Source organism: Myotis daubentonii, chromosome 14 (assembly GCF_963259705.1).
Source record: "Myotis daubentonii chromosome 14, mMyoDau2.1, whole genome shotgun sequence".
In the NCBI taxonomy this organism is placed as follows: Eukaryota; Metazoa; Chordata; class Mammalia; order Chiroptera; family Vespertilionidae; genus Myotis; species Myotis daubentonii.
Window position 1 is genome coordinate 19,612,431 of NC_081853.1, and position 26,936 is coordinate 19,639,366.

Consider the following 26,936-nt stretch of genomic DNA (forward strand, 5'->3'; position numbering starts at 1 on the left):
GATTTCTGGATATTTATTTTGTATCCTGCTACTTCACTGAATTCATTGATCAGTTCTAGTAGTTTTTGGTGGAATCTTTAGGGTTCTCTATATACAGTATCATGTTATCTGATGTAAATACTTTTTAAAACTTAGGTGAGTGTGGAGCAGTACACTTAAAATTAGTTCACTCTGCGCTTTATGCTATAAATACATTGTTTTAAAAGAAGGTTTAAAGTTCTGGCTGGTGATCACAAGAGTGTATATCCAAATGAAAAAATATTCATCCCCAAAATTTGTGCAGTCTACCATACATTATAACGCAATAAAGAAAAATACAGACATTGAAACTGCCCGCTCTGTCCAGGACTAGAAGTGAAAGCCCGCCCGCGCTGTGTTCACTGACATAGCGGACCTCCGCGTGGCCTGCGATCGGGCGCCTGCAGGGGGCGCCCGAGTCGGGGCGGGGCTATGGCTGCACAAAGACCCGCCGCTCGGGGCACCAAGGTCTTCCGGCCCACGGGGGAAGGTGGTGGGCGGCCCCACGTCTCCCGCCCTGTGAGCGGCTGGGGAAACCGCCGCCTCGGGCCACGCTGCCACTCCACTCCGCGTAGGCCGCCCCTGACGTCACCGCCCCGCCTCCCGGCCTCGTGCCGCCGTCCTAGCCCCGCCCCCTTTCCCGGCTTGCCCCGCGGTGAGGTCCCTCGCCCTCGGCTTCTGCCAGTCGCCGCAAGATGGCGAACACAATGAGCTGATCCGCGCTTGTTGCCCCTGAGCCTACTGTGAGGAGGAACGGTTGGCGAGGCCTCACTGAAAGAAGAGCGTTGCACGAGCAGGAGGAGGAAGAGGAGGAAGAGGAGGAGGCGCCCCGACTGTCGGCCGCTCTCCCGCTCGCCGCCGGCCCGGCGCTTGCCCCGCCTGGGTCGGCCCCTCGGCTGCCCGCCCGCTCGCTCGCTCGCTCGCCTCCCCGCTCGCTGCGGGGCCCCGCCCCGGCCCTGCTCCGCCGCCGCCGCCTCCTGCCGCCGCCGCCATGAAGCTGACCGACGGCGTGCTGCGGAGCTTCCGCGTCGCCAAGGTGTTTCGTGAGAACTCCGACAAGATCAACTGCTTCGACTTCAGCCCTAACGGCGAGACGGTCATCTCCAGCAGCGACGACGACTCCATCGTGCTCTACGATTGCCAGGAGGGCAAGTGAGTGCGGCGGTTGGCCTGGGCCCGGCTCGGAGCCCCGCCCTCCCTGCCTCCCTCCCGCGGGTCGCGCCGCGGCCCGCTCCCCACTCCGACTCCGGCCTCCGGCCTGTTTTGCACTCGCTCCCGCCAGGGCCGTTTCCACTCCGAAGCCGTCCAGGAGGCCTTTTTTTTTTTTTTTTGAAGAAGTAACGGTAGTAATGCTAGTAGTAGTATTTTGTAAGTCTTCGGTCTCCTCAGAGAGCGCTCCGCATCTCTTGCCCCACCCCACCTTGACCTTGACCTTTCGGCGCCGGCCCGCCCACACCTGCCCGGCGGGGAGCGTTTCCGCGCCTCCTGCTCTATCCGAGGTGCGGGTCGGCTCTATCCCCAGCGCCGGGCCGCCGAGGCTGCTCCCCGCCGGCCGCCGCGGCCGCTCTCCGTGCCCTCGCGGAGGTGACCTCGATCCGGCGCTGGCACCCCGCCCACCCGCTCGCCCTCGGCTTCCCGCGAAGGCCGCGTGGGTTGCAGTTCTTAGCGTCAGGATTTATTTTTTGTGCTTCCTTTCCTTTCTGTTCCGAGTCATGCTCACACTCCTTCGGACCCGGTGCCCACGCTTATAGGTGAACTTTTTACCCAACATCTGAAACTTTTCCTTTTTGCCGGGCACAAGCGAACTTGGCCGTCTCATCCCGACCTGAATGTGGACCTCCCGTTAGAACAAAGAAAGCATCGTCTAATAATTTCGTGTTTCCTCTTACGCTTTTTTTTTTTAAACTACACTTTATGGTCCCCTTGGAATTACCAAAATTCCGAGTCTAGTCTGACCGTGAAATGTATACGTTGCCCCTCTGGAGACCCACCACACCTGCTTGTAAGCCCAGCATTTGTTTTTTTTCCTTTTTTCCTGGGGAGCTTGTCAGCTTCACCTCACCCCTGTAGATTTGCTTTCTTTAAGTCCTTGCCAGCTTGTGAGCTCCTTTGGAGCAGAACTGGATTTAGGCTAAATTTTATTTCCCTTCAGCCACTTTCCTCAAGCAGGCTTGCAGATCTTTGCTTTTGTCAGACTTCATTGTGTTGTCTAGTTCCAGATCTTACTTTTTGAATCTTTGGGTTTTCCTCTATCTTCTCCAGCTGTTGTTCTTCTTCCTTTTTTTTTCCCCGTTAAAAATACACACTGATGTCCCCTATAAACTTTCTTGTGGAACTTGTCTCTTTGTGAGTTTAGTTATCTAAAGTAATTCTGTTTGGTCCGAGCCATAGTGTTCTACCCACTTTTTCCCCACTGGGGCTATGAAAAAGTATTATGTAATTGGCTCTGGATTTGCCTGCTGTACGTGGGAGGGTGGCCTATAGTGGTGGTCCTGGGGGAAGAGAATTTGTTAGCTGGAGTGATGCTGAGTTTTTTTGAGTCAACTTAATTCATTTAGCATATGGATTTCTGTCCATATCTGGCCACTTAATCCGCTTGGAAGAGAGAGTAATGTATAATGCTGGGATGAGGGTCAGTTGTGGGGTTCTGGAGCTAGAAGTAATTTGAACCTGGCTTCCTTGAAATGCTTGTGCACAGATTAGAACCTCTCCCTGGAACCTGAGGATGAAAGTGTATATCCTCATTCAAAAGAAATAAAGGTTGTGGTAGTATTTCTTCAGTTTGTCTTATAATTTTCACATGTTGGGAGGGATGACAGTGACTTGAAGTCCTGTCTTGTTAAAAGCAAAATGTTAATTATATGACATACTGCAGTTTATTCACTCATGTAGCATTTTTACATAATTGCAGTCTTATAGAAAAGTCACAGCAATGTTCCAAAGAACTCCCATATGATCCAATAATTGGCCCCATTTTGCCCCATTTGCTTTATTCTCTATGTACATATTTACACAAATGCATTTTTTTTCTAGAGGTATCAAGCCCCTTTATTCCTAAACATGGGTTTCTTAGGCACTAGGACATTCTCTTATATAACCAGGTGCAGTTATCCAAATTAGGAAATTTATTGTTTTTTTTTTTTTTAATATATTTTATTGATTTTTTACAGAGAGGAAGGGAGAGAGAGAGAGAGTTAGGAACATCGATGAGAGAGAAACATCGATTAGCTGCCTCCTGCACACTCCCTACTGGAGATGTGCCCACAACCAAGGTACATGCCCTTGACCGGAATCGAACCTGGGACCCTTTAGTCCGCAGGCCGACGCTCTATCCACTGAGCCAAACTGGTTACGGCCAGGAAATTTATTGTTGACACAATAGTGTAGGGCATGCTTTTAAAATTTTTCTCTTATCAAGTAATTGTGACCTTGTTTCATTGTGGCAGGAGAGTGGTCTGGTAGTTGGGAGACCTGGGTTCTAATTTGGCCTTGTGACCAGGTATGTGACATTGGTCATTTCACTTCTCTGGATATTAGATGACCTCTTTAACCTATCCGACAGAGTACATGGTCCTAAGTGGTAATGTGAAGAAAAGATTTGCCACTAGTGTGGCCAAACCAACATTGGAAGAAATACAATGTTTTCTTGTAAGGCACAGTATCTTTTTAAAATATATATATTTTTATTGATTTCAGAGAGGAAGGGAAAGAGAGAGAGAAAAAGAAAAAGAAAGGAGCATCAGTGATGAGAGAGAATCATCGATCAGCTGCCTCCTGCATGCCTCCTACAAGGGGTTGAGCCCAAAACCTGAGCATATGCCCTGACTGGGAATCAAACCGTGACCCCCTGGTTCGTAGGTTGATGCTCAACCACTGAGCCATACCTGCCGGGCTAAAACAATATTCTTTATGCTCTGTGTTTTCTAGTTTACTGTTGTTGTTTTTTTTAAATTTTATAATGGAGTTCATCCATTGAGTGATTTTTTTTAAACTTGAGAGAATATGAAGGATATTAACTGAGGTAGGTGATGCGAATTATTCAGAGAAGGCTTTAATATTATTTGCTCATTCTTTTTTAAAAAAAAAATATTTTATTGATTTTTTTTACAGAAAGGAAGGGAGAGGGATAGAGAATTAGAAACATTGATGAGAGAGAAACATCGATCAGTTGCCTCCTGCACACTCCCCACTGGGGATGTGCCTGCAACCAAGGTACATGCCCTTGACCGGAATCGAACCTGGGACCCTGGAGTCCGCATGCTGACTGACGCTCTATCCACTCAGCCAAACCAGTCAAGGCTATTTACTCATTCTTGATCACCAGAATCATCTTTGGTGGAGAGAAGCTTACAAAAATATTTGTGAAAAAATGTTGTTCCTGGGCTTTGTAAAGATTCTCTGAAAGGCCGAAACCGGTTTGGCTCAGTGGATTGAGCGTCGGCCTGCGGACCGAGGGGTCCTGGGTTCGATTCCGGTCAAGGGCATGTACCTGGGTTGCTGGCACATCCCCAGTGGGAGATGTGCAGGAGGCAGCTGATCGATGTTTCTCTCTCATCGATGTTTCTGACTCTCTATCTCTCTCCCTTCCTCTCTGTAGAAAATCAATAAAATATATTAAAAAAAAGATTCTCTGAAAGAATGAAATACATTAGAATTTTTTTTAAAATATATTTTTATTGATTTCAGAGAGGAAGGGAGAGGGAGAGAGAGATAGAAACATCAGTGATTAGAGAGAATCATTGATCGGCTGCCTCGTGCATGCCCCCTGATTGAGCCTGCAACCCAGGTATGTGCCCTTGACTGGAATTGAACCCGGGACCCTTCAGTCCAAAGGCCGATGCTCTGTCCACTGAGCCAAACCAGCAAGGGCTAGAATCTTGCTTTCAAACTAGAAAATCATATGTGGTAAAAGATTTCTGTAATTAAGAACAAATCTCAGGTTAGTGTTATTGATAAATTTGAGGCAAATAGGCTACTAGGTGTACCAGTTAATAATGCGGATGGAGTTACACATATGTTGATATATATGCGATTTGATATATATGCTATTTTGTATTGACAACAAGCTTCAAAACTTCATGTGTCAAATTTGCTGAAGATGTTATCATCATAGATATTTTTACGCCTACTAGTAAAAATGTCAAATTTCATGCCCCAAAAAAGAGCATTTGTGGGAAGTTTTAATTCATTATTTTGAAGAAAAAGTTATTGTATACTTTGGGAAGCTTATGGTGAACATGCTCCATCTCAAGATACTTGTGAACACTGGTTTAAACGCATTAAAAGTGATGATTTCGATGTGAAAGACAAAGAACGTCCAGGTCAACTGAAAAAGTTTGAAGACCAACAATTACAAGCATTATTGGATGAAGATCCATGTCAAATGCAAAAACAACTTGCAGAAAGATTAAATGTTGCTCAGCAAACAATTTCCAATTGTTTACAAGCAATGGGAAAGATTTTAAAGGAAGGAAAATGGGTGCCACATCAACTGAACAAAAGACAAATGGAAAACCGAAAAGTCATCAGTAAAATGTTGCTTCAGCAGCACCAAAGAAAGACTTTTTTATGTCGAATTGTGACTGGTGATGAGAAGTGGATTTATTTTGAGAATCCCAAATGCACAAAATCATGGGTTGATCCAGGTCACCCATCAACATCACCTGCAAGGCCAAAATTGTTTCAGAAAGAAGACAATGCTCTGTGTTTGTTGGGATCCGAAAGGTGTGGTGTATTATGGAAACCATTAATACTGATCGCTACCTACAACAAATAATCAATTTGAACCACGCTTTGATCGTGAAACGACCAGAATGGGCCAGAAGACATGGCAAAGTAATTTTGCTTCATGGTAACGCACCATCACACACTTCAAAACCAGTTAAAGACATGTTAAAAGATCTTGCCTGGGAAGTATTAACCCACCCACAGTATTCACCAGTCCTTGCTCCTTCAGATTACCACTTGTTCCTTCAGATTACCACTTGTTCCGATCGATGGCACACGCACTTTCTGAGCAGCGCTTCAAAATGTACGAAGAAGTGGAAAATTGGGTCTCTGAATGGTTTGCCTCAAAACAAGAAAAGTTCTATTGGGATGGTATCCACAAATTACCTGAAAGATGGGGAAAATGTGTAGCTAGCAATGGACGTTACTTTGAATAAAGCACTTTTGATGTTTCTCTTAAAATTACCGTGTTTTCGCCGAAACCGGTTTGGCTCAGTGGATAGAGTGTCGGCCTGCGGACTGAAGGATCCCAGGTTCGATTCCGGTCAGGGGCATGTGCCTCGGTTGCGGGCACATCCCCAGTGGGGGGTGTGCAGGAGGTGGCTGATCGATGTTTCTCTCCCATCGATGTTTCTAGATCTCTATCTCTCTCTCCCTTCCTCTCTGTAAAGAATCAATAAAATATATTTAAAAAAAATTATCGTGTTTTCTTTGATTACAAAATCTGCCATTATTAACCCGTACACCTAGTATATATAAGTGGAACTGAAAATTTTCCTTACACCACAGACTTTAACATTGGCTCTTTAGGCTCTACTGTGGTAGATAGACTGAAATATTGGGATAAGTAAGCTTCTCCTTTCACTGGTAGAGGCAAAGTCAACTACCTTTTGAGAGCAAGCACATGTGCACACTCATACTCACTTGTTTACTCACTCTCTCATTGGTTACCACCATACAGTAAGTAACCCCAATGAACAACTCTGGACAGTGGACTTGACTAGGTAGCCTCTCAGCTGAGAAGTCTTGTTTGGAAATGCGTTTTATGTAGGGAAATTTTTAATCTTACTGACATTAAAAAATATTGAGACCTGGCTGTTGTTTTCAGTGGCTAATGTCAGCCCATGAACCCAAGGGTTGTGAGTTTGATTTCTGGTCAGGAGCACATACCTGGTTGTAGGTTCAATCCCCACTTCATTCAGGGCATGTGCAGGAGGTAACCAATTGATGTGAGATGGGTCTTTCTAATATTGATCTCCCTCCCTCCCTCCTTCCTTCCTCCTACTCTCTCATGGGAAAAAATATCTTCAGGTGAGGACAAACAAAAAACAAATATTGGATGTGCAAATGATTGATTTCTTATAGCTGCCTGGGTCATCTGATTGTTTAGCATCTATGTGCCAAGATGAATTTGCATTGATGACAGGGTGAACTTTTTCATAAATTGGAACTCTCGGTAAATACTGGTACAGGATTTATGAAATTCTCCTACACCTAAATGTAGAACATTATGAAGTTTTTGGTTAATGATTTTGTTGAGTTCGGTTTCAGCTTGATGTCTTCCTCAGGCTTCCATAGAGGAAGACATTTACAGAACTTCAGCGAATGGATTGGTATCCTCTGGCTTGGGAAATGTGTGATTTTGCATTAAAGTAAAAAGAAAGCAACCAATGACTAGTTTTGCTAGGGAGAGTTAGGTTTGCCTTCCAAAAGGCTCAGTAAGTGCTTTGGACATGTAGGATAGGGAGAATGGATAGGTTCTACAATAGCAGGTTATTAGGAAGGGTAAAAAGTAAGTTCTGGCCTCACTGGTTTGATGTATTTTCATGTCCCTCTTTATTGTCAGGGTGATTTGTGTTTTTTTGTGTGCCTTTGTTCCCAAATAGATGTACTTTTTCTCAAAGCTAACTTTTGAATATTGTAATAAAGACTGAATTGAGCCCTCAGATTTACTTCCACTTTTGAATCTTTGCATTTGGTGTCCAGAGGTGAGAAAGGCTGTTGCACTTGATTTCATTTGTTTCTTCTCTCTTGTAAGAAATTCTGTTTCTTTCTAGTGTTAGAGATTACCAAGAATCCTCATCCTTGCCACATCATTCAAGTGCTTTTTTTTTTTTTGAAGATCTCAGATTTGATGATGGAGGATTTTGATTGTTTTCTTTCTCTGTCCATTTTCTTATCAGACCAAAGAGAACCCTGTACAGTAAGAAATATGGCGTGGACCTCATCAGATATACTCATGCAGCAAACACAGTCGTTTACAGCTCTAATAAAATAGACGGTAAGCAAGCCTTCTTTTTAGTAGGTCATGGTTTCCTTTGTTAAATACTTCACGGAATCTTTGTGACTATTTCTGTTTAGGTTGTAGTTACTTTAAATATTTTCCTATGATGTTAACAGTGCTAACATTGTTATGACTGAAAAGATGCTGGAGGCAAGCTGCAAGTGCTTTTGAAATTGAGTATGAAAGATCTTCAGTTTAGAGTAGAAAGTGGAAATAGGAAGCAACAACTGGTGTTTATGGTTTGTACTTCTGGAAACTTAGAAGAATACTTTTAGAACAAATGAAAGGAAAGAATACTTGACACACAGCAAGTGGTAAACAATAGTACCTGCTCTTCAAAATAAAGAGATTTGAGAAAAGTTTTCACAAATGCTTGAGCTATGATAGTTTATGGGATCTTAGAAGAGTTTTTAGTGTATGCCCAATCTTTTATGGTTTGTGTCAATAAAGGACAGTGTGCTGACCTTATTTTGTCTTTGATTCTCGGGACAATTTTTTTATCTGAACTTTATCCTTTTCCCTTTTTACTTTTAAATAAAGCTAATGTCTTTGAAGAGTAAAGTTATTTTTAGAAATTAAACTTGTGAGTTTCTTTCTCTAATAAATGGTTCTGCTTTTACCTGCATTTCACCTGGATAAGTTGTTCTCAGTTGACAGATGATCTTGATAATTGAGCAATACCACTTAATTCTTTTATTATTATTTTTTACAATATAGTTTATGGATTTCAGAGAGAAAGTTAGAGGGAGAGAGGGAGAGAAATATCAATGATGAGAGAGAATCATTGATTGGCTGCCTCCTGCACGCCCCACACGAGATAAAGTCCACAACCTGTGCATGTTCCTGAACGGGAACCTAACTGTGACCTTCTGGTTCATAAGTCAATGCTCAACCACTGAGCCACATCGACTGGGCAACACTTACTTTCATGTTAGGACTCCTTTTTAAAAAAATTCTCATGAATTTGATTGTTTCACTTTTTTTGCGGTAAGATTTTTCTGAAGTCATTCAACAGAGATTGCTTACACTGTTATTTTGGTTCTGCCTGTCTCAGAGCTGAAGTGTCTTCTTTTTTTAATGTTTTTTTATGAGATGTTTCTGCCTGTACTTGACTTTTAGTAAGTATATTATTTCTACTTTTCATACCTGTATTTCAGAAATGGTTTTTTAAGTAAGCATGCATTTGATGCTTTTGACAAGAATATATAAAACATTAGAATCCTAAAGAAACATATCTATGTGATTATCTGCATGACTGGTATATTTCTTCTGTTGGGGTCTTTTTCTGGGTGATTAAATGAGGATTGTCCAAATCTGGTTCAAGATGAGGCAAATGTGTGGCACTGCAGCTTTGCTGCCAGGCCTCCGCTGTGAGGATATTGCCTTTCCTGTGTCGAGTGCATCCTGAAGAGTTCCTTCAACGCTTCGTTTCCTTTTGCCTGATTCCAGGCTGAGGTAGTAGTTTGTACAGTTTGAGGGTCTATGATACCACCCGGTACAGGAGATAACTGTACAGGCCACTGCCTTGCCAGGAACAGCGCGCCAGCTACTGAGTGGGGCGGAGAGGATGGCGACGCCCTGCTCATCTCTGGGAAACCAGGTAATGGGGAGAAAGCCTTTTTCTGCTTAGGGAAGGTGAGTAGCTCCTAGTAATAGAACAAACAGGAAGACTTTGTAGTTGTTATAGGAGAACTTTAAAGATGTATTCAAGGAAAACCATGTAGAGTTCAGTTTTGTAACATACAGGTTAAATGCCCTCTTATTAGAAAGTACTCCTGTGAACCACTGGGATGACTTGGTGCTGTTAGTGTCTTAGTTCCTGTGTTCTGTTTTCCTCCAGAATGTTCTTTCTGTGCTTTTCTTTCTGCATTTTGGCATCATTTCCTATTACCCCTTTCTCAACAATTGTTCCTTATTCATAGTCTTTTTAGGGGCATCGTACCTTCTAGTTCTATTCTTTATGGCACTTCATTTCCCTTCCCATCACCATCTTTTTTTTTTTTTTTTTTAGATAGAATCATTTGGTTTTTAAGAATGTCTTATTTTACCCAAGCACAGATCTCTACGATTATTCCTTTCTTTGTTATTGTCAAAATCTCACTGTTCTGACTTCTTGGTATAGTTCATGAGTTTTATTTTGAAAACTAGGGGCCCGGTGCATGAAATTCGTGCACTGTGTGTGTGTGTGTGTGTGTGTGTGTGTGTGTGTGTGTATGTGTGGAGTGTCCCTCAGCCCAGCCTGCCCCCTCTCACATACTGGGAGCCCTCAGGCGTTGACCCCCATCACCCTCCAATCGCAGGATCGGCCCCTTGCCCCCATCACTGGTTCTGCCCCCAGCCCAGGCCTGATGCCTCTGGCCCAGGCATCAGGCCTGGGCAGGGGACCCCCAGACTCCTCCGATTGCTGGCTCTGCCCCTTGCCCAGGCCTGATGCCTCGGCCAGAGGCGTAGACCCCCATCACCCTCCGATCGCCTGATCGGCCCCTTGCCCAGGCCTGACGCCTCCGCCAGAGGTGTCAGGCTTGGACAGGGGACCCCCACCTCCCCCCGATCACTGGCTCTGGCCCCCGCCCAGGCCTGAGGCCTCTGGCCCAGGAATCATGCCTGGGCAGGGGACCCCCATCTCCCTCTGATCGCTTGCTCCACCCCCCCGCCCAAGCCTGACGCCTCTGACCCATGCTTCAGGCCTAGGCAAGGGGACCATCATATCCCCCCAATCCCCGGCTCCGCCTCCCCACCCAGGCCTGATGCCTCTGGCCCAGGCATCAGGCCTGGGCAGGGGACCCCCAGCCCCCCGCCCAGGCCTGATGCCTCGGCCAGAGGAGTTGACCCTCATCACCCTCCGATCACCAATCACCGGATCGGCCCCTTGACCAGGCCTGAGGCCTCCGGCAGAGGTGTCAGGCCTGGGCAGGGGACCCCCAGTTCCCCGTGGTTGCAGGCTCCGCCCCTGCCCAGGCCTAACGCCTCTGGCTGAGGCGTCCGGCCCGGGCAGTGGGGACCCGCAGCTGCAGCGGCCCCGCGATCGTGGGCTTCGCTTTAGGCCCAGGCAAGGGACCCCTAGCTCCTGGGACTGCCAGCTTCGACCGTGCCCAGTTCCCATTGCTGGCTCCACCCCTACTTCCTGCTATCATTGGCCAGGGACGAAAAGGTGCCTGATTCTCTGATCATGCCCCCCAGTTCTTAGCTCCCCCCTGGGTTTCCGATCACTGTCAGTGGCAGGGGGCTTCTTCCTGGTTTCCCTTTCGCCTCCCTGCATTGTGCCTACATATGCAAATTAACCGCCATCTTGTTGGCAGTTAACTGCCAATCTTAGTTGGCAGTTAATTTGCATATAGCCCTGATTAGCCAATGAAAAGGGTATCGTCGTACGCCAATTACCATTTTTCTCTTTTATTAGTGTAGATGTCTTGAGATCTTTGAAACCCAAATTTTCTCACTGTTTTTTGCCACTTTATTAGTATTTTAAACTAATTTCTCTGATGGACAAGGGACTAGTGGATAGTTGGTTAACTAGAAAAGAAGTAATAGAACTTCTCTTTCCATTTTGTTTAATTTTTATGTAAATTGTAAACACAGCATTCAGGTGAGGTTATTGCTCTATAGTCTGTCAACTTAAGAATTCTGCTTTTGAATTATGTCAGATCTGTAGTGCCCTCTTTTCAGTTGTGGAAAGGAATTATTTACTATTTATTCATACCTTGCTTGGGTTATAGACAGCAATGACTTCTTCGATCTTGCCTTTTCAAGATGAAAATGCGAAGTAATTTTCTTTGAAAATAGTAGGATATCATCATGCCTTATTTGTCTTCTTACAGATACTATTCGTTACCTGTCCTTACACGACAACAAATACATCAGATACTTTCCTGGACATAGCAAAAGGTAAGACCCAAGTGTTATAGAAGTAGATAGTTCTTTTATCCCTGAGCTCTCAGATAATAGAAGAATGAATGGAGAGATTTTATCAGTGAACTAAAGCTAGTTCCTCCCTGCTGCTTGGCCTTCCTCTTGGTCTTCTTTTGTTAATCCCCACCCAGTCAACTCTTGATTAACTGAGGTTGTGGAGGCAGGGGTAGGACTTTATACATAAATTTAAATTGTTACCGGAAAGGGGACCTGGTCCTTGGTGGTTCTGCCTAGGGCCAGCCTGTAGTGCGTGGGTTCTTCATGCAGGAAAAATTTCACAACATGAAGTCCAGGTGAATTTTAGCGGATGTTTATTAAAGCTGGGACAATGAAACAAGGAAGGGCTGGGAAAATGAGCCTAGGCTGGTCTGCTTTGGCTCACTAAGAAGTCAGAGAAAAGGGGGCCTTGGGTACAAGCTCTGGGGGTTTGCCGGGGATGATCTGCCACTGCCCATTGCTGTCCTGGTTGCAAGCCTTGTGGGGTCCCTTGGAGTTCAGGAGATACATGCCTAGGGGAAAGAAGTAGGAAGGAGAACGCAGGCTGGGAACTTTGTTTTGAGGGGTTTTAAAGGCTGGGTGTTTAGGGGAAGTCTCGGGAGAGAATCTCAATAGAATATTCATCAGCTTTATGCTGATGTAGCAAAATGAGGTTTTTTCTCTTCATCTGTCCTTGGTTGTGGTTGGCAAATGGCACTAATTGGATTTCTGCTGTTACCCTTCGTAGAGTGATTTAAGCTATTTACCCTCTGGTTAGGAGGAGAAGTGCGAAACATTTACTCAAGTGTCCCTGGTTTAGGGAAGATAGGATATATTAGATCAGTGGTCGCCGACCGGTGGTCCTTGAGGTCTGAAAGGTTGGCGACCGCTGGTTTAAGGAAACCTTTGGAGCAGTGGTCACCAACTGTTGGTCCGCAGACCACTGCTGGTCTGTGAGGTCTGAAAGGTTGGTGACCGCTGTACTAGATGGTAACTGCTTGGCATATTGATTTTCTAGATGATTGCAAACTGCTGTTTAACAGTCTGATCTTAGTTTCCCTAGTCCACTTGTCCTGGTTTACTGGCCTGTCTCAAAATCACAGTTAAAATGTAATTAGGAAAAATGGTAGATTAAAGATATTCAGTGGAAACCTATGTAGTAAAAATACAGTTAGAATTTAGGAACCCCAATGAAAGGGATATCTGTATATATATGAAGCCTCCCAGTAAGGTGGTCCCATTTCAGCAGGTTTCTGCTCTATACAAACATTCTATGTGGGGACCTTAATGAGGATGCAAAAGAATAATTGTCCTTTGTTACTTTTAAAAGTCAAGAAGCTTGTTTCCTTATCCTGTTTGGTAGTGTAGGTTGCTTCTCTGTCTCCTTTGCCAATTTCCTCAGTATTTTTTTCTCTAGTTTGTCAAGTTTTGGTTGAATGTTAAACACATTTTTCCCTTGGATGATATTTTAATCACAGGGAGTGGGTTATTTCCTCTTGCTTTCATTTGCAAATGTCCAGAAACCAAGTAAGGCTTAGAGTGGTAGAGTACCCTGACAGGCTGCACTCTGATTGGGCAGGGCATTTCTGTTACTGAAGGTAAGAGGCGGCAGCTGTTGATTACGGTAGTGCCAGACAGTGAATGGCTTGTGACAAGTAGATGTTTTTGTTTGTTTGTAATCAAATTAATGTTCACTAATGTACTGTTGTCTATAATTGAGTTGATTGCAGTTGTTCAAAATTCTTTCCAATTTTCCCAGTTGTCCAATCTCTTGACCACCTGATTCTTATTAGTAGAAGACTTTGTCCCTCTCTTTTTGACAAAATCAAGGCCATCCAAAATAAGTTCTTTTCAAATTGTATTTCTTTCACCTAAATTCTGCTCTTCCTTTGAACTCTTTCCTTGAAAAAAGAGTAGTCTTTCTTCCTTGACAAAACCAACCTCTGTTTGCTTTCATCTGCTTAACTGGACATTTCCTTGCTGTCTACAAACTTACTTGGTCTCTTATCTTAAATCTATTTCTGGAGCCTATCACCCACTCCTTTTCACTGTCAAATATGAGTAATTTGCATACTCCTGTCTTCACCATCTAGTCCCAGAGTCATGTATGGGGTTTTTTCTAAGCTGTTTTACTTCCCGTTCCCTGCTGCCTCCAGTTAAAATTCATTGCCCTGGGCTTTTTTGGAGGTGCTCAACTTTTCAGTAAAACATTTTCCCCCCAGTTTGCAGCTGACTTTTCCCATCTCGGTTTTATTCTCTCGCTATTCTTGGCTTCTCTTTCTCCTTTTGGCTCTAAAATATATAAGGTTCTATTCTAGCCTTTCTTCCTTCTTGGTATTTAAAAAAAATATCTCCCCTGATTTCATTCATGTCTACTCAGATGGCTTCCCAAATCAGTATTTTTAGCCCATGTCTGTCATGATTTCCAGACTCAACTTCCACCTACAGGTTTTATACACATCTGTGCAGATGTTTTTTCCATGTCCCCCATCTGACAGGTCCAACACTCCATCCATCATTGTTCTATTCCTTGAGTCATCTCCTCTCTGTCTACCTCACGTTTCTTCATGTCTGTTCCTATCGATTCTCTGGACTCAAAGCCTCTGTTGTCTCTTGACTCCCTTTCCCCTCCAGTGAGATGTTAAATCCTATTGATTCTATCTAGCTTTAATCCCCTGTGTCGCTCTCCTCCCTACTCTCTCCTTTGCTTCTGTTCTGGCTTATGTCCTGTCAGGTGAATTATTGTCAAATCCTAATTAATCTCCCCATCCCTCACCATCCTGCTTTAGCACCCTGTATTATAGTTCTGACCACAACGTCCCTCAGGAAGCCTTAAAGGCTCTCCACATTTGCCTACTCCTTTCCCTTGGACTCAGGTTCTCCTTCCTCTGGCTCTGACTTTTCCCCCAGCATTATCACTCAATTGCGGTGAATTGAACACGTGCCTCATGACTTCCTATCTTGCACCTTCTGGAAAGGTGTTTCCCATTGAAATCATGTTTACCACAGGTTTGCCTCTTCCAGGAAGCCTTCCCTGGCCTTCTGTTGGAGTTGTCTGGACTAGATAGTTAAGCTTCCATAGAGTTGAGGTATTATTCCTCTTTGTGTTCCCTGTACCTCTCAGCATAAAGTTTTTTTGCCAAGATGGACTTCCTCTGAGCTATTGACCTGAATGCTGTGGCATAAAATTGCATGTCTATATGCATTTTGCTCACTCTGTTTTAATTATCACCTTAGCATTCCCAGGAAATTTTGGCTTACAGTATATTTTAAATTTTTGAGTTGGGGAGCTAGTGTAAATGTTACATTGGAAGATTTTTTTTTTTTAAGAAAAATTTTTAAAAATGTAAATGGTAAGGAAAGTAAATTTTTTTCATTTTCTGTTCATGGTGTACATTTTAATTCTTTCTAGTGGAACCAAAAACCTCCTGAACACCTTTCAGTATCATTCAAAACTTGAATTTCCTCTATGTCTAGATTTTAAAAATCTATTTACAAATGAGCTGTGCAGTTAGTTCAGTCACCTTTTTTACTTCAAGCTTCTCTTTGTCAAAATGAAACAGTACAATATGCATATTTCCTCTGTAATTTTTCAAAAGTTTTTTTATTTATTGATTTTTAGAGAGAAGAAGGGAGAGAGAAACATCGTTGTTCCACTTATTTATGCATTTATTGGTTGATTCATGTATGTGCTCTGACCAGAGATCAAACCTGCAACCTTGGTGTTTTGGGACAATGCTGTAACCAACTGAGCTACCCAGCCAGGGCTCCTCTATACCTATAGTCTTTATTTGTGATACCAGCTGCTAGATCTATGAAGTGTTTTGCAGTCAAGCTAGAATATAGAACTGTTCGTCCATACACCCAGAAGAGCCACCTGGATGTCTACTTTCACAAGGGCTTTCTTCATAGGCGATATGGTAGACTCACAGTCACTGTACAGGTCAGAGCTCACACCTCAAGAACCCCATGGTCAGGGCCATGGTATGCCCTGGGAGGCAGGTAAAGTGGTGCCACGTGTGGTCCTTCTCTGCAGGCCAGGCCCAAATGCTGGGGAAATGGAGGAGGGTGTCTCTTCAGAGCACAGAATGGCAGAGCAAGAACACCAGCAGAGAGGACAGGAGAGCTCAGGATGAGTCCTTGGAAGAAATGTTTTTTTAGTGAGCGATTCTCTTTTTTAAAAAAAATTGATTTCAGAGAGGAAGGGAGAGGGGGATAGAGATGGAAACATCAATGATGAGAGGATAATCATCGATTGATTTCCTCCTACACACCCCCTACTGGGGATTGGGCCTGCAACCCAGGCATATGCCCTGACTGGGAATCAAACTGTGACCTCCTGGTTCATGGGTCAATGCTCAACTATTGAGCCACCCAGCTGGACAGTGGGTAATTCTCAATGGGATAATCATAAAAAGGGACCTATATCAAAAATATAGTTGCTGGTAGCACAGGCCTGTGGCTCTGTAAGTGTAATGCCCAAATTAGCAGTCTATCACCTAGGTCAGTGGGCTGAGGTCTGAGAATTCAAGTTTCTAACAAGCTCCTAGGACCTAGGTCAGTGTTTGGCAAACTGCGGCTCGTGAGCCACACACGGCTCTTTGGCCCCTTGAGTGTGGCTCTTCCACAAAATACTGACTTCTGTGCATGGGCCACGAAGTTTCAATCACGCTGTACCTGTGCGCCCGCACGTGGTATTTTGTGGAAAAGCCACACTCAAGGGGCCAAAGAGCCGTGTGTGGCTCGCGAGCCGCAGTTTGCCAACCATTGACCCAGGTCCTAGGACAGTGATGGCGAACCTATGACACGTGTCAGAGTTGACACGCGAATTCATTTTTTTGGTTGATTTTTCTTTGTTAAATGGCATTTAAATATATAAAATAAATATCAAAAATATAAATCTTTGTTTTACTGTGGTTGCAAATATCAAAAAATTTCTATATGCGACACGGCACCAGAGTTAAGTTAGGGTTCTTCAAAATGCAGACACGCCGAGCTCAAAAGGTTCACCATCACTGTCCTAGGAGCTTGTTAGAAACTTGAATTCTCAGACCTCAGCCCAGACCTGTTGGATCAGTCCTGGGAGTGACCTCAGTGATCAGTGTGAGCCCACCCTCCCAGCCATACTGGTGCCACTTGGGTGTAGACTTTTAGTCTAGACCACAGACCACTCATTAAGTATCCCATATAGTTCAGTACCATAAATTCACCCTTTTAAAGCAAACAGTTCGGCGGTTTTCAGTACACTTACAAAGCTGGGCAGCCATTCCACTATCTTAATTCCAGAACATTTTCATCACTCCAAAGAGAAACCTTGTACCCATTCACATTCCCTGGCAACTACTAATCTACTTTCTGTCTCCATAGCTTTGCCTCTTCTAGACATTTTGTATAAATAGAATCAGACAGTATGTGGCCTTTTGTGTTTGTCACTTACCATGTTTCCAAGGTTCATACATACTGTATGTAACGTGAATCAGTACTTCATTTAAAAATATATATATATTTTATTGACTTCTTACAGAGAGGAAGGGAGAGGGATAGAAAGTTAGAAATATTGATGAGAGAAACATCGACAAGCTGCCTCCTGCACACTCCCTACTGGGGATGTGCCTGCAACCAAGGTACATGCCCTTTACCGGAATCGAACCTGGGACCCTTGAGTCCGCAGGCCGACGCTCTATCCACTGAGCCAAACCAGTTAGGGCAGTACTTCATTTTTTAATGCTGAATAATATTCCGTTGTATGGATACATACCACATTTTGCTTATCCATTCATTAGTTGATGGACATTTGGGTTTCCAGTTTTGGGCTATTATGAATAATGCTGCTGTGAGCATACATGTACTTTCTTTGTGTGGACATTTTCATTTTTCTTGTAATTTCTGGGTCATAGCAACTCTTGTTTTTTGAGGAACTATAAACTTTTCCCAAAGGAACTGTGCCATTTTACATTCCCACCAGCAATGTATGAAGATTCCAACTTCTCCACATCCTCACCATCATTTGTTATCTCTCTCTTTTTTTCCGTTATCTCTCTTTTAGATTATAGTTATCCTGGTGGTTGTGAAGTGGTATTTCATTGTGTTTTGATTTGCATTGGAATCATACATTTTTATGCTACAGCTTTAAGTTGCTTTTTTTAATTATATTAGTTGGCTTTTGATTATCCAGATTGCTTGTGTAGTGTGTTCCTTAAAATGGCAGTTTGGGGAGAACAGGTTTACCAGGTGTACCGGTTAATAATGCGGGTTTTTTTCAATAGATGGAGTTACACATATGTTGATATATATACGATTTGATATGTATGCCATTTTGTTGTATTGACTTCAAGCTTCAAAACTTCATGTGTCAAATTTGCTGAAGGTGTTAACATCATAGATATTTTTACGCTTAAAAATGTCAAATTTCATGCCAAAAAAAGCATTTGTGGGAAGTTTTAATTCATCACTTTATTTTGAAGAAAAAGTGATCGTATATTTTAGGAAGCTTATAAAGGTGAACATGCTCCATCTCAAGATACTTGTGAACACTGGTTTAAACGCTTTAAAAGTGATGATTTCTATGTGAAAGACAAAGAACGTCCAGGTCAACTGAAAAAGTTTGAAGACCAACAATTACAAGCATTATTGGATGAAGATCCATGTCAAATGCAAAAACAACTTGCAGAAAGATTAAATGTTGCTCAGCAAACAATTTCCAATTGTTTACAAGCAATGGGAAAGATTTTAAAGGAAGGAAAATGGGTGCCACATCAACTGAACAAAAGACAAATGGAAAACCGAAAAGTCATCTGTAAGATGTTGCTTCAACGACACGAAAGAAAGTCTTTTTTGCATTGAATTGTGACTGGCGATGAAAAGTGAATTTATTTGAGAATTCCCAAATGAACAAAATTATGGGTTGATCCAGGTTAACCATCAACATCACCTGCAAGGCCAAAATTGTTTCGGAAAGAAGACAATGCTCTGCATTTGGTGGGATCCAGAAGGTGTGGTGTATGATGAGCTTCTAAAACAGGTGAAACCATTAAAACTGATTGCTACCAACAACAAATAATCAATTTGAATCACGCTTTGATCGTGACCAGAATGTGCCCGAAGACATGGCAGAGTAATTTTGCTTCATGATAACGCACCATCACACACTTCGAAACCAGTTAAAGACACATTAAAAGATCTTGCCTGGGAAGTATTAACCCACCCACAGTATTCACCAGTCCTTGCTCCTTCAGATTACCACTTGTTCCTTCAGATTACCACTTGTTCCGATCGATGGCACACGCACTTTCTGAGCAGCGCTTCAAAATGTACGAAGTGGAAAATTGGGTCTCTGAATGGTTTGCCTCAAAACAAGAAAAGTTCTATTGGGATGGTATCCACAAATTACCTGAAAGATAAAAGGGAAATGTGTACCTAGTGATGGACATTACTTTGAATAAAGCACTTTTTGATATTTCTCTTGAAATTATCATGTTTTCTTTGATTATGGAATACGTCATTATTAACCGGTACACCTAGTATATATGTAAGCCGGTAGAGTGGTTTAAGGTTCACATCCAGTTTTTGTAAGTATTTTGCTTCAACTCTTATTTATCTCAATGCATTTCAGGGTGGTGGCCTTGTCCATGTCACCTGTGGATGACACTTTCATTTCTGGGTCTCTTGATAAGACCATTCGACTCTGGGATCTCCGGTCTCCTAACTGCCAGGTAATGGTACCTCACAGTTACACTTGAGTGTTATGTATGGTAGGCACTGTCATCACCTCTCCCTCTCAAGGAAAGGGGGAAAGCATTGGTTCTATTCTGGGATCCCAGAGTCTTTTTAAAAAACTTTGGAGAAAATCTGATTTCCTGGTAGGTAGCTTGTAATTAAGCAAATGCCCTAATCCAGGGCATATTGCATTATGCTCTGTGGCTTACTGCTTTAAAAATGTTTTCCTGGAGCCTTTTAGCCTCAGATTTGTTATTTGGATTTAGTGGCTATAAAATACAGTTAAGGTTGATCTGAAATCAGTTGTGTGGAGACCTGTTTTGTTTTTTTTTTTATAAAAGCTTCATTTCAGTTTTACTTTTTCACTTCTGTAGGTAGGCTGGTATCTATTTGTGTCTCTTAGTTTTCTTTGGGAAAAGTAAATTTTATAGTGATAGGACCCTAGGTTCATTAACTTTTTTTCTTATTTCTGTTTTCTTAGGGCCTCATGCATCTACAGGGCAAGCCAGTTTGTTCTTTTGATCCAGAAGGGTTAATTTTTGCTGCCGGTGTCAATTCTGAAATGGTCAAACTCTATGACCTTCGCTCTTTTGATAAGGTAAATCCTTAAGCTCTCTTGATATTGTGGAAGTTTTGATGGGTGAGATGGACATTTTAAGAACCTTTTAAAAAACATATATTCTTATTGATTTCAGAGAGGAAAAGAGAGGGAGAAATAGAAACATCAATGATGAGAGAAAATCATTGATCTGCTGCCTTCGTCCCCTACTGGGGATCGAGCCTGCAACCCTGAGTTGGACCCAAGACCCTTTAGTTTGCAGGCTGATGCTCTAACCACTGAGCCAAACCAGCTAGGGCTTTAAGAACCTTTTCTATGATAGAGAGGTATATGGTAGATATTGGAGAGTGTCATAGCAGCAGTTCATCCTTTGCTTTCCCTAGTCAAAAAGGAATCCAAAGGGGATAGAATAAGAGCTCAGGCAGAAGGAATTATTGATGTGCATTGGGGCTGCTGCTTTTATCTTTTGCAGGGGCCATTTGCAACATTTAAGATGCAGTATGATCGGACTTGTGAGTGGACAGGACTTAAGTTCAGCAACGATGGCAAACTCATCCTCATCTCCACCAATGGCAGCTTCATTCGTCTCATTGATGCATTCAAGGGAGTGGTGATGCACACGTTTGGGGTGAGCTGACATAGCTGTTTCCATGTTCCTATCTCCTGGGCTGAGAGTTGTGTTCACTGGTTAGTGGAGACAAACAGCTATCCTTAACTCACTGATTGAGGCACAGGCTTACATTTTGTTCCTATATATGAACTTACTTCCCTTGGATTCTGAGACATTCACTTCTCACCCAGTGACCCAAGTTTAGTGTTTAGATGTCATATAATTCGTGTCCATAAACGTTTTCTTGCCCTCTTGAATCTGGAGCTAGAGTAGGCGGTGAATGGTAAAGGGTGGGGCCACGTTTGGAAACTTGGTGCTGTTGTGCATGAGAAGAGGGTTTCACAGAAAGGAAGGTGATGAGTCTGCTGGGTCAGTGTTTCTAGGCAGTTATTTTTTTGTTAATGGCACTTTGGCAAGAGAACTGTTCTGTTTTTTTAGGGTTATGCCAACAGCAAAGCTGTCACACTGGAGGCCTCATTTACTCCGGATTCCCAGTTTATTATGATCGGTAAGTGCTCTTTATACCCTTTGGGGGTTATTTTTTTAATGCTGAGGTTTTGTTTCTATTATTTTTGTTAATTTTAACTAATTAAGATAATACTTGTTATCCTTTTGTTAAGATGTTCTCAGATTTCTGTGTATCACTGTATGCCAAAGGTATAGTGTCTTTAAACTATTCTGACTTTGCAGTTCTTTACTGGGAACTGGCATTAATGTTGGTCTTTCCTGGACTAGCATTGGAGTTAAACTCTATAAGCACCATCTTATTAGTAATACTAATTTTCTGATATAATCCTGCTTTCAATCATTTTTAAAGTATATTTTTTATTGTTGATAGTTTTATAGATATCTCCCATTTTTCCCCCCTTGACCTCCCTCCTCCCTGCCCTACCCACCCCCCAGGTCTTCACTATCCTATTGCCTGTGTCCATGGGCTATACATACAAGTATATGAGTTCTTTGGTTTATCTCTTCTTATCCCCCCATTTCAGTCATCTTAATGGCTAGGTGTTGGTGGTGTAATGATATTTAGCCTCCATTTAAAAAAAATGTTTTTATTGATTTTAGGGAGAGAGGAAGGGAGAGGGAGAAACATCAACATTGATCGGCTGCCTCCTGCATGCCTCTATTGGGGATCGAGCCAACAACCCACTGTCAGGCATGTGCCCTGACAGTGACCTTGGTGCATGGGTTGATTGATGCTCAACCATTGTGCCATACCAGCTGGATTTAAATACCAGCCCCCATTTTTAATGAGAAAACTGAAGTCAGAGGGGAAGCTTTGCTTAGGAACAAATAACTAGGATCAAGATTATTTCCCATAGTGTCCTTTCTTCACTGCTTCTCCTCCCTCTCAATTTCTGCTGAGGGCTGGGTCCTGAAACATGACTTCTTTCTACATGCCAATCTATGTCTCTTTTCCACTTCCCTTTTTATTGTGCTTTGAGCTGTTGTGTGTTCCTTGATCATTCTATTCAGGTTCAGAGGATGGCAAGATCCATGTCTGGAATGGAGAGAGTGGTATAAAAGTAGCTGTGTTGGATGGCAAACATACAGGCCCCATTACCTGTTTGCAGTTCAACCCCAAGTTCATGACCTTTGCCAGCGCATGTTCCAACATGGTATGTGAACAATGGGAGATGTCCTTCAGTTGGGTTGTGGATGTTTCAATGAGCACAGCAAGCTGTGTTCTAAATAGGTTCACCCAAATTTGTTTCTCAGCTGTTGTTTCCATGTTTCACCTCTTACTCTCTGATCTCTGGTTGGGCTGGCCTTTCATTTTTACTCTTCTTTCTATGATTTGGGATCACCTGTGAGCTCCCCGGAGATCGTAAGCCAGTTTTAGCTCTGGCTCCTAGTTTTATGCCCAAACTATCTGGGCTATGCTTTGACAGCTTTTTGGCTTCTTAAAATACTTTGAACAAGCCTTTTGTGGTTGTAACCTATCAGTTTTCCATTTTTCTCAGTTTATCGCTGAATTCCTCAGAAATTCTTACAGTTGATCATAACTCACCACTTAGAAAATTCTCTCCAGGCTGTCTCTCTTCCTAGATAACACTGGCAGAACAAAGCATCATGAATCTCAGCCACCAGTTTCCCCTGGGCATCTTCTAAACCTACCTGGATATTTGGAGGATGAGGCACTTAGCCAGAACACATTACCTTCCTGGCCCTCCCCCCCACCCCTCCTCCTAAGAAAACCTAAAAAAAAAAAAAAAAAAAAAAGCATCAAAACCATCCAGTCCAATCCTCATTTTTTACAGATCAGGCAGGTAGGGCCTTTCAATGAGGGTCACTTGTACATTAGTATGAGGCTAGGTTACCCAGATGCCTACCTCCTGGTCAGCACTCCTTTTTATCCTTACCACTGGGCCACTGTGGTAAGGATAAAAAGGGTAGCAGTATTGGAGGGAAACAGAACCGTGTAAAGTGGAGTGTTTCTCCATAGATTGCCAGAGTCCGTTGTTTGGGAGGGAAGGCCACCAGCCATAAGGGTTGGACAGCTTGACGCTGTGGGAAGGGGTAAAAGAACCCTTGTAGTTAAGAGAGCAACTTGGCTTTTTAAAGTTGACTTATGTTCTTTTTCCAGGCCTTCTGGTTGCCCACCATTGATGACTGATCCTGATGCTGTTTGGCTATTTCTGTACAGTGAATGTGTGTTCAGCAGGAAAAAACTCAGAGGGACTGATCTAATATTGGGACTGGATCATTTGACTGGGCTGGAGAGCATCTTTCCACATGGCCTTCCCATGGATGTGCTGTACATCTGCTCAAAAGAAAAAAAAGTGCTTTGCCAAGCTTCTTCAAAAGGACTCTTGGTGGGGCAGATTCAATTGGGACTCAGATTTTCTAGCTGTCAACTGCACCAAGCCCCTCCAGAGGATGACCAGACTCATGATTAGGGTATAGTGGGGCCCTTAAGGCGCCTTCAATTTTGAATGTATTTGCTGCTGAGGAGCTGGTGAAGTTATTAATTCTGCACATCCCCTCTCTTACCCCCATAAATGCATGGGAAGCCACAGTTCTGGTTTTGAGATGCTAGAGCAGCTCAGTGCCCCTTGCCCTCACCCTGCATGTCTTATTACTGGGTCTCCCTGTGTCATTGTGGTATAATCCACAACCATATGTTACTTAGGTGCCAAACATTTACAGAAATAAGTCTTCATATATCTTGGGGTCAGAAAGGGACAGATACAGAAAGACCTTGTTTGCTAGGAAGAGTCAAGTTATAGTCATTTGAGGGTGGGTGACCTAGACATGCCTCAGGCTCTGGGTTTTAGGTTGGAAAAGACCCAAGAACCTGAAAGGGAGGAAGGGGTAGCAGGTGAGTTCCTAGGACTGGGAGGTATAGCAGTAGCCTAGTGTGGTCCCTTCTCATCAAGACAAACCAATGGTCCTCCTGGGTGCCTACCCAGTGTGGTTGTGTACAAAAGCAAGGGAGTCTATTTTTGTACATGAGCTACATCACACTTTCCTGTGGGGCCAGTATTGTGGAGTGAGTTTGAGTTGTTTACACTGATGCCTTCCCTGCCCACCACAAATTGTGTACATAGTCTTCTGATGATACCATCCCTTCCCAGCTCTTAACCATGAGCTGGCTCCAGGCCTGTGTTATATGTTATATTAGCCTTTTTATATATGATCTTGGGTTTCTGTTGTTTGTATTTTAGCATAGTGTGTACACCTTCATTTAAATATATCTGTGTATGTGCATACATATATATGTATACTAGAGGCCCAGTGCATGACATTTGTGCACTGGGGTGGTGGGGTCCCTCAGCCCGGCCTGCACCCTCTCGCAGTCCAGGACCCCTTGGGGGGTATCTGTCTGCCGGCTTAGGCCTGCTCCCTGCACAGAGAGCGGGCCTAAGCCAGCAAGCGGATATCCCCCAAGGGGTCCTTAGTGCTGCTACGGAGGTGGGAGAGAGACTCCCGCTGCCGCCGCTATGCTCACCAGCCGTGAGGCCAGCTTCTTGCTGAGCGGTGCTCCCCCTGTGGGAGTGCACTGACCACCAGGGGGCAGCACTGCTTTGAGCATCTGCCCCCTGGTGGTCAGTGAGTGTAATAGCGACTGGTCGTTTCATTTTTCAGTCGATTTGCATATTAGGGTTTTATTATATAGGATAGGGTGTATGTATGCATATATATATATAATACTTGTTGTTTCTTGGAGTTTAGCCGAAGAACAGCCTGGGGGAAAGACTGCATCCTTGCTAATAGTGTTTGCCACAAGTGTTTGTGAGTCTTCCCTATTACATTTTCCCTTAGGAGACTTTACGGAGCAAAGCTCCAAGTGTTTGCTATTCCCATGGCAGCTAATTGAGGGTCTTGGGACGACTCCCTTGTGTTCATCAAGCCGCACTTTGGGGCCCTCTCTGCAGTATTAGCCCCCTTTTTTGCCTGGTGATTCTCTGTCTGCACCTTTATATGTGTGACAGTCACTTTTGCATGCCTCTGTGTCTGGCTTACAGTATTTGGGGACAGGATGCTGGAACCACGGCATTTTCAGTTTGAGGCTTTACCAATTACACGTCACTCCTGTTTACCTGTTATGTCTTCTTTCTTGTTTCTGTTCCTTGCCTTCTCTTGGGAGAAGGAGGGGTCCCGATCAGGGTTGAGATGAGCTGTGGCTAGCTTATGGCTTTTCTTCCCCTGCATGGCCTTCTTAGAGCAGGATGAATGGCATGTTATTTTACTAAATTCCCAAACATTTAATTAAGCAGGTAACATACTCCCTGCTCTTCCAGAAACAGACTCAGCAAGGTAATGATTTGTCCACAAGGACTTGCCCAAGAGTACATGTCTGCTAGGGGGAAAGCAAGCCATTACTGACTCTGTTCAGCAGCAGAAATAGGCTATGAATTGCAAGCAATTACTATTTTGTTTTAGCAGTTACTTTTTTTTTTTTTTTTTAATCTTCACTTGAGGATATTTTTTCCATTGATATTTAGAGAGGGAAGGAGGGGTAAACATCAATGTGAGAGACACATGAAATGGTTGCTTCCTGCACAAGCCCCTGACCATGGCCAGGGATCGAACCTGGCGTAGGCTGATGCTCTAACCACTGAGAACACTGGCCAGGGTGCAATTTTTGACTTGTTCTCAAACTTAAAGGTCAAGGGGCATACATCTTTCTCAATGTAGACTAGGACCTGCAGCTTCTGTGATACTCACTTTATATAGCTTTGCAATTTAATAGTGAAGGAAATTTTAGAAACCAAATGAACTGAGCTGTTTACTGCCCACTCCTGACTTTCCCAGGATAGAAAATTCATAGTAGGGATAACTTCAGAGAGTGCTTGGAACAGGGTTAACAGAAAACCTGCATAATTAACATATCTGTAACTAGAGCAGCTACCAAGCATGATTTTCCTGTCAGCAGGAAAATGAATTGTATTGAGTTGTGTGTCCAAAGCTGAGGTACCATGTCCTTTGAAAATATGCACTCATGGCCTCTATAAGGACCTGGCTCCTGAGTTAGGAAGGAAAGGAAAACGACGTAGCTGGAAGTGACTGGAGATGATGTGGTGGTGGGAATAAGGCAGAATAAAGAGAATAAAGGCTGTTGGCCAAAGAGGCTGAAGGCTGGGGCTGCATGGATGCTCACAGTGGAGCCAGAGGTGCTTGAGTTCTTAGTGAGGAAGGGCTGCTCACCACTTTCAAGTCGGGCCAGAGCCACCGATTTGTATGCGACAGTAACAACACTGCATTGCTCAGCCACCAGCTAGTTGGTTATTATTATTATTATTATTTTTTTTTTTTTTTAAGAAAAACTTCTGGTTGCAATAACAATTAGTGCTTATTAAAGAAAATTTGGGAATTTTAGAAAGAATCAGTTTTCCACCCAAATGCTATCACTGTTAATCTTTTGGTGTTAAGTGTTCTAGACATTTCTGTGTGTAGATTTTTGGTGTGTTTACATAGTTGTTATTCTACTGTATATACAATTTTATGTCCCTTTTGTACTTAACATAAACATTTTTCCATGTTATCTGTCTTAAACAGAATTTTATGGCTGTAGACTCTTCCTTTGAGTTTCGGTAGCATTGTTTGGTTCCTAGAGTTGGAGGGTGAGATGGGTTGACTCCTGGCTCACAGTGGGCTTCACTAAAACACTGTGTGGATGGATGGTTGTG

General features: G+C 43.3%; 1 protein-coding gene across 1 annotated transcript; it reads left to right on the top strand.

Annotated features, from left to right (window-relative positions):
* The first annotated feature begins 680 nt into the window (after positions 1 to 680).
* On the top strand, positions 681 to 26,561 carry WDR82 (WD repeat domain 82). The gene is made up of 9 exons (XM_059663403.1): positions 681 to 1,170; positions 7,929 to 8,026; positions 11,848 to 11,914; positions 19,527 to 19,626; positions 20,112 to 20,228; positions 20,662 to 20,817; positions 21,238 to 21,307; positions 22,279 to 22,421; positions 23,390 to 26,561. The coding sequence occupies exons 1-9, from the start codon at positions 1,010 to 1,012 to the stop codon at positions 23,417 to 23,419; spliced, it is 942 nt and encodes a 313-aa protein (XP_059519386.1). The 5' UTR covers positions 681 to 1,009; the 3' UTR covers positions 23,420 to 26,561.
* The last annotated feature ends 375 nt before the right edge of the window (positions 26,562 to 26,936 follow it).

Bases quoted from the DNA above. Each gene is read 5' to 3' on its own strand.
- WDR82 (XM_059663403.1), top strand. From the start codon at position 1,010: ATGAAGCTGACCGACGGCGTGCTGCGGAGCTTCCGCGTCGCCAAGGTG. The intron at 11,915-19,526 runs GTAAGACCCAAG...AATGCATTTCAG, and splicing joins TTTCCTGGACATAGCAAAAG to GGTGGTGGCCTTGTCCATGT. The intron at 22,422-23,389 runs GTATGTGAACAA...TTCTTTTTCCAG, and splicing joins CCAGCGCATGTTCCAACATG to GCCTTCTGGTTGCCCACCAT.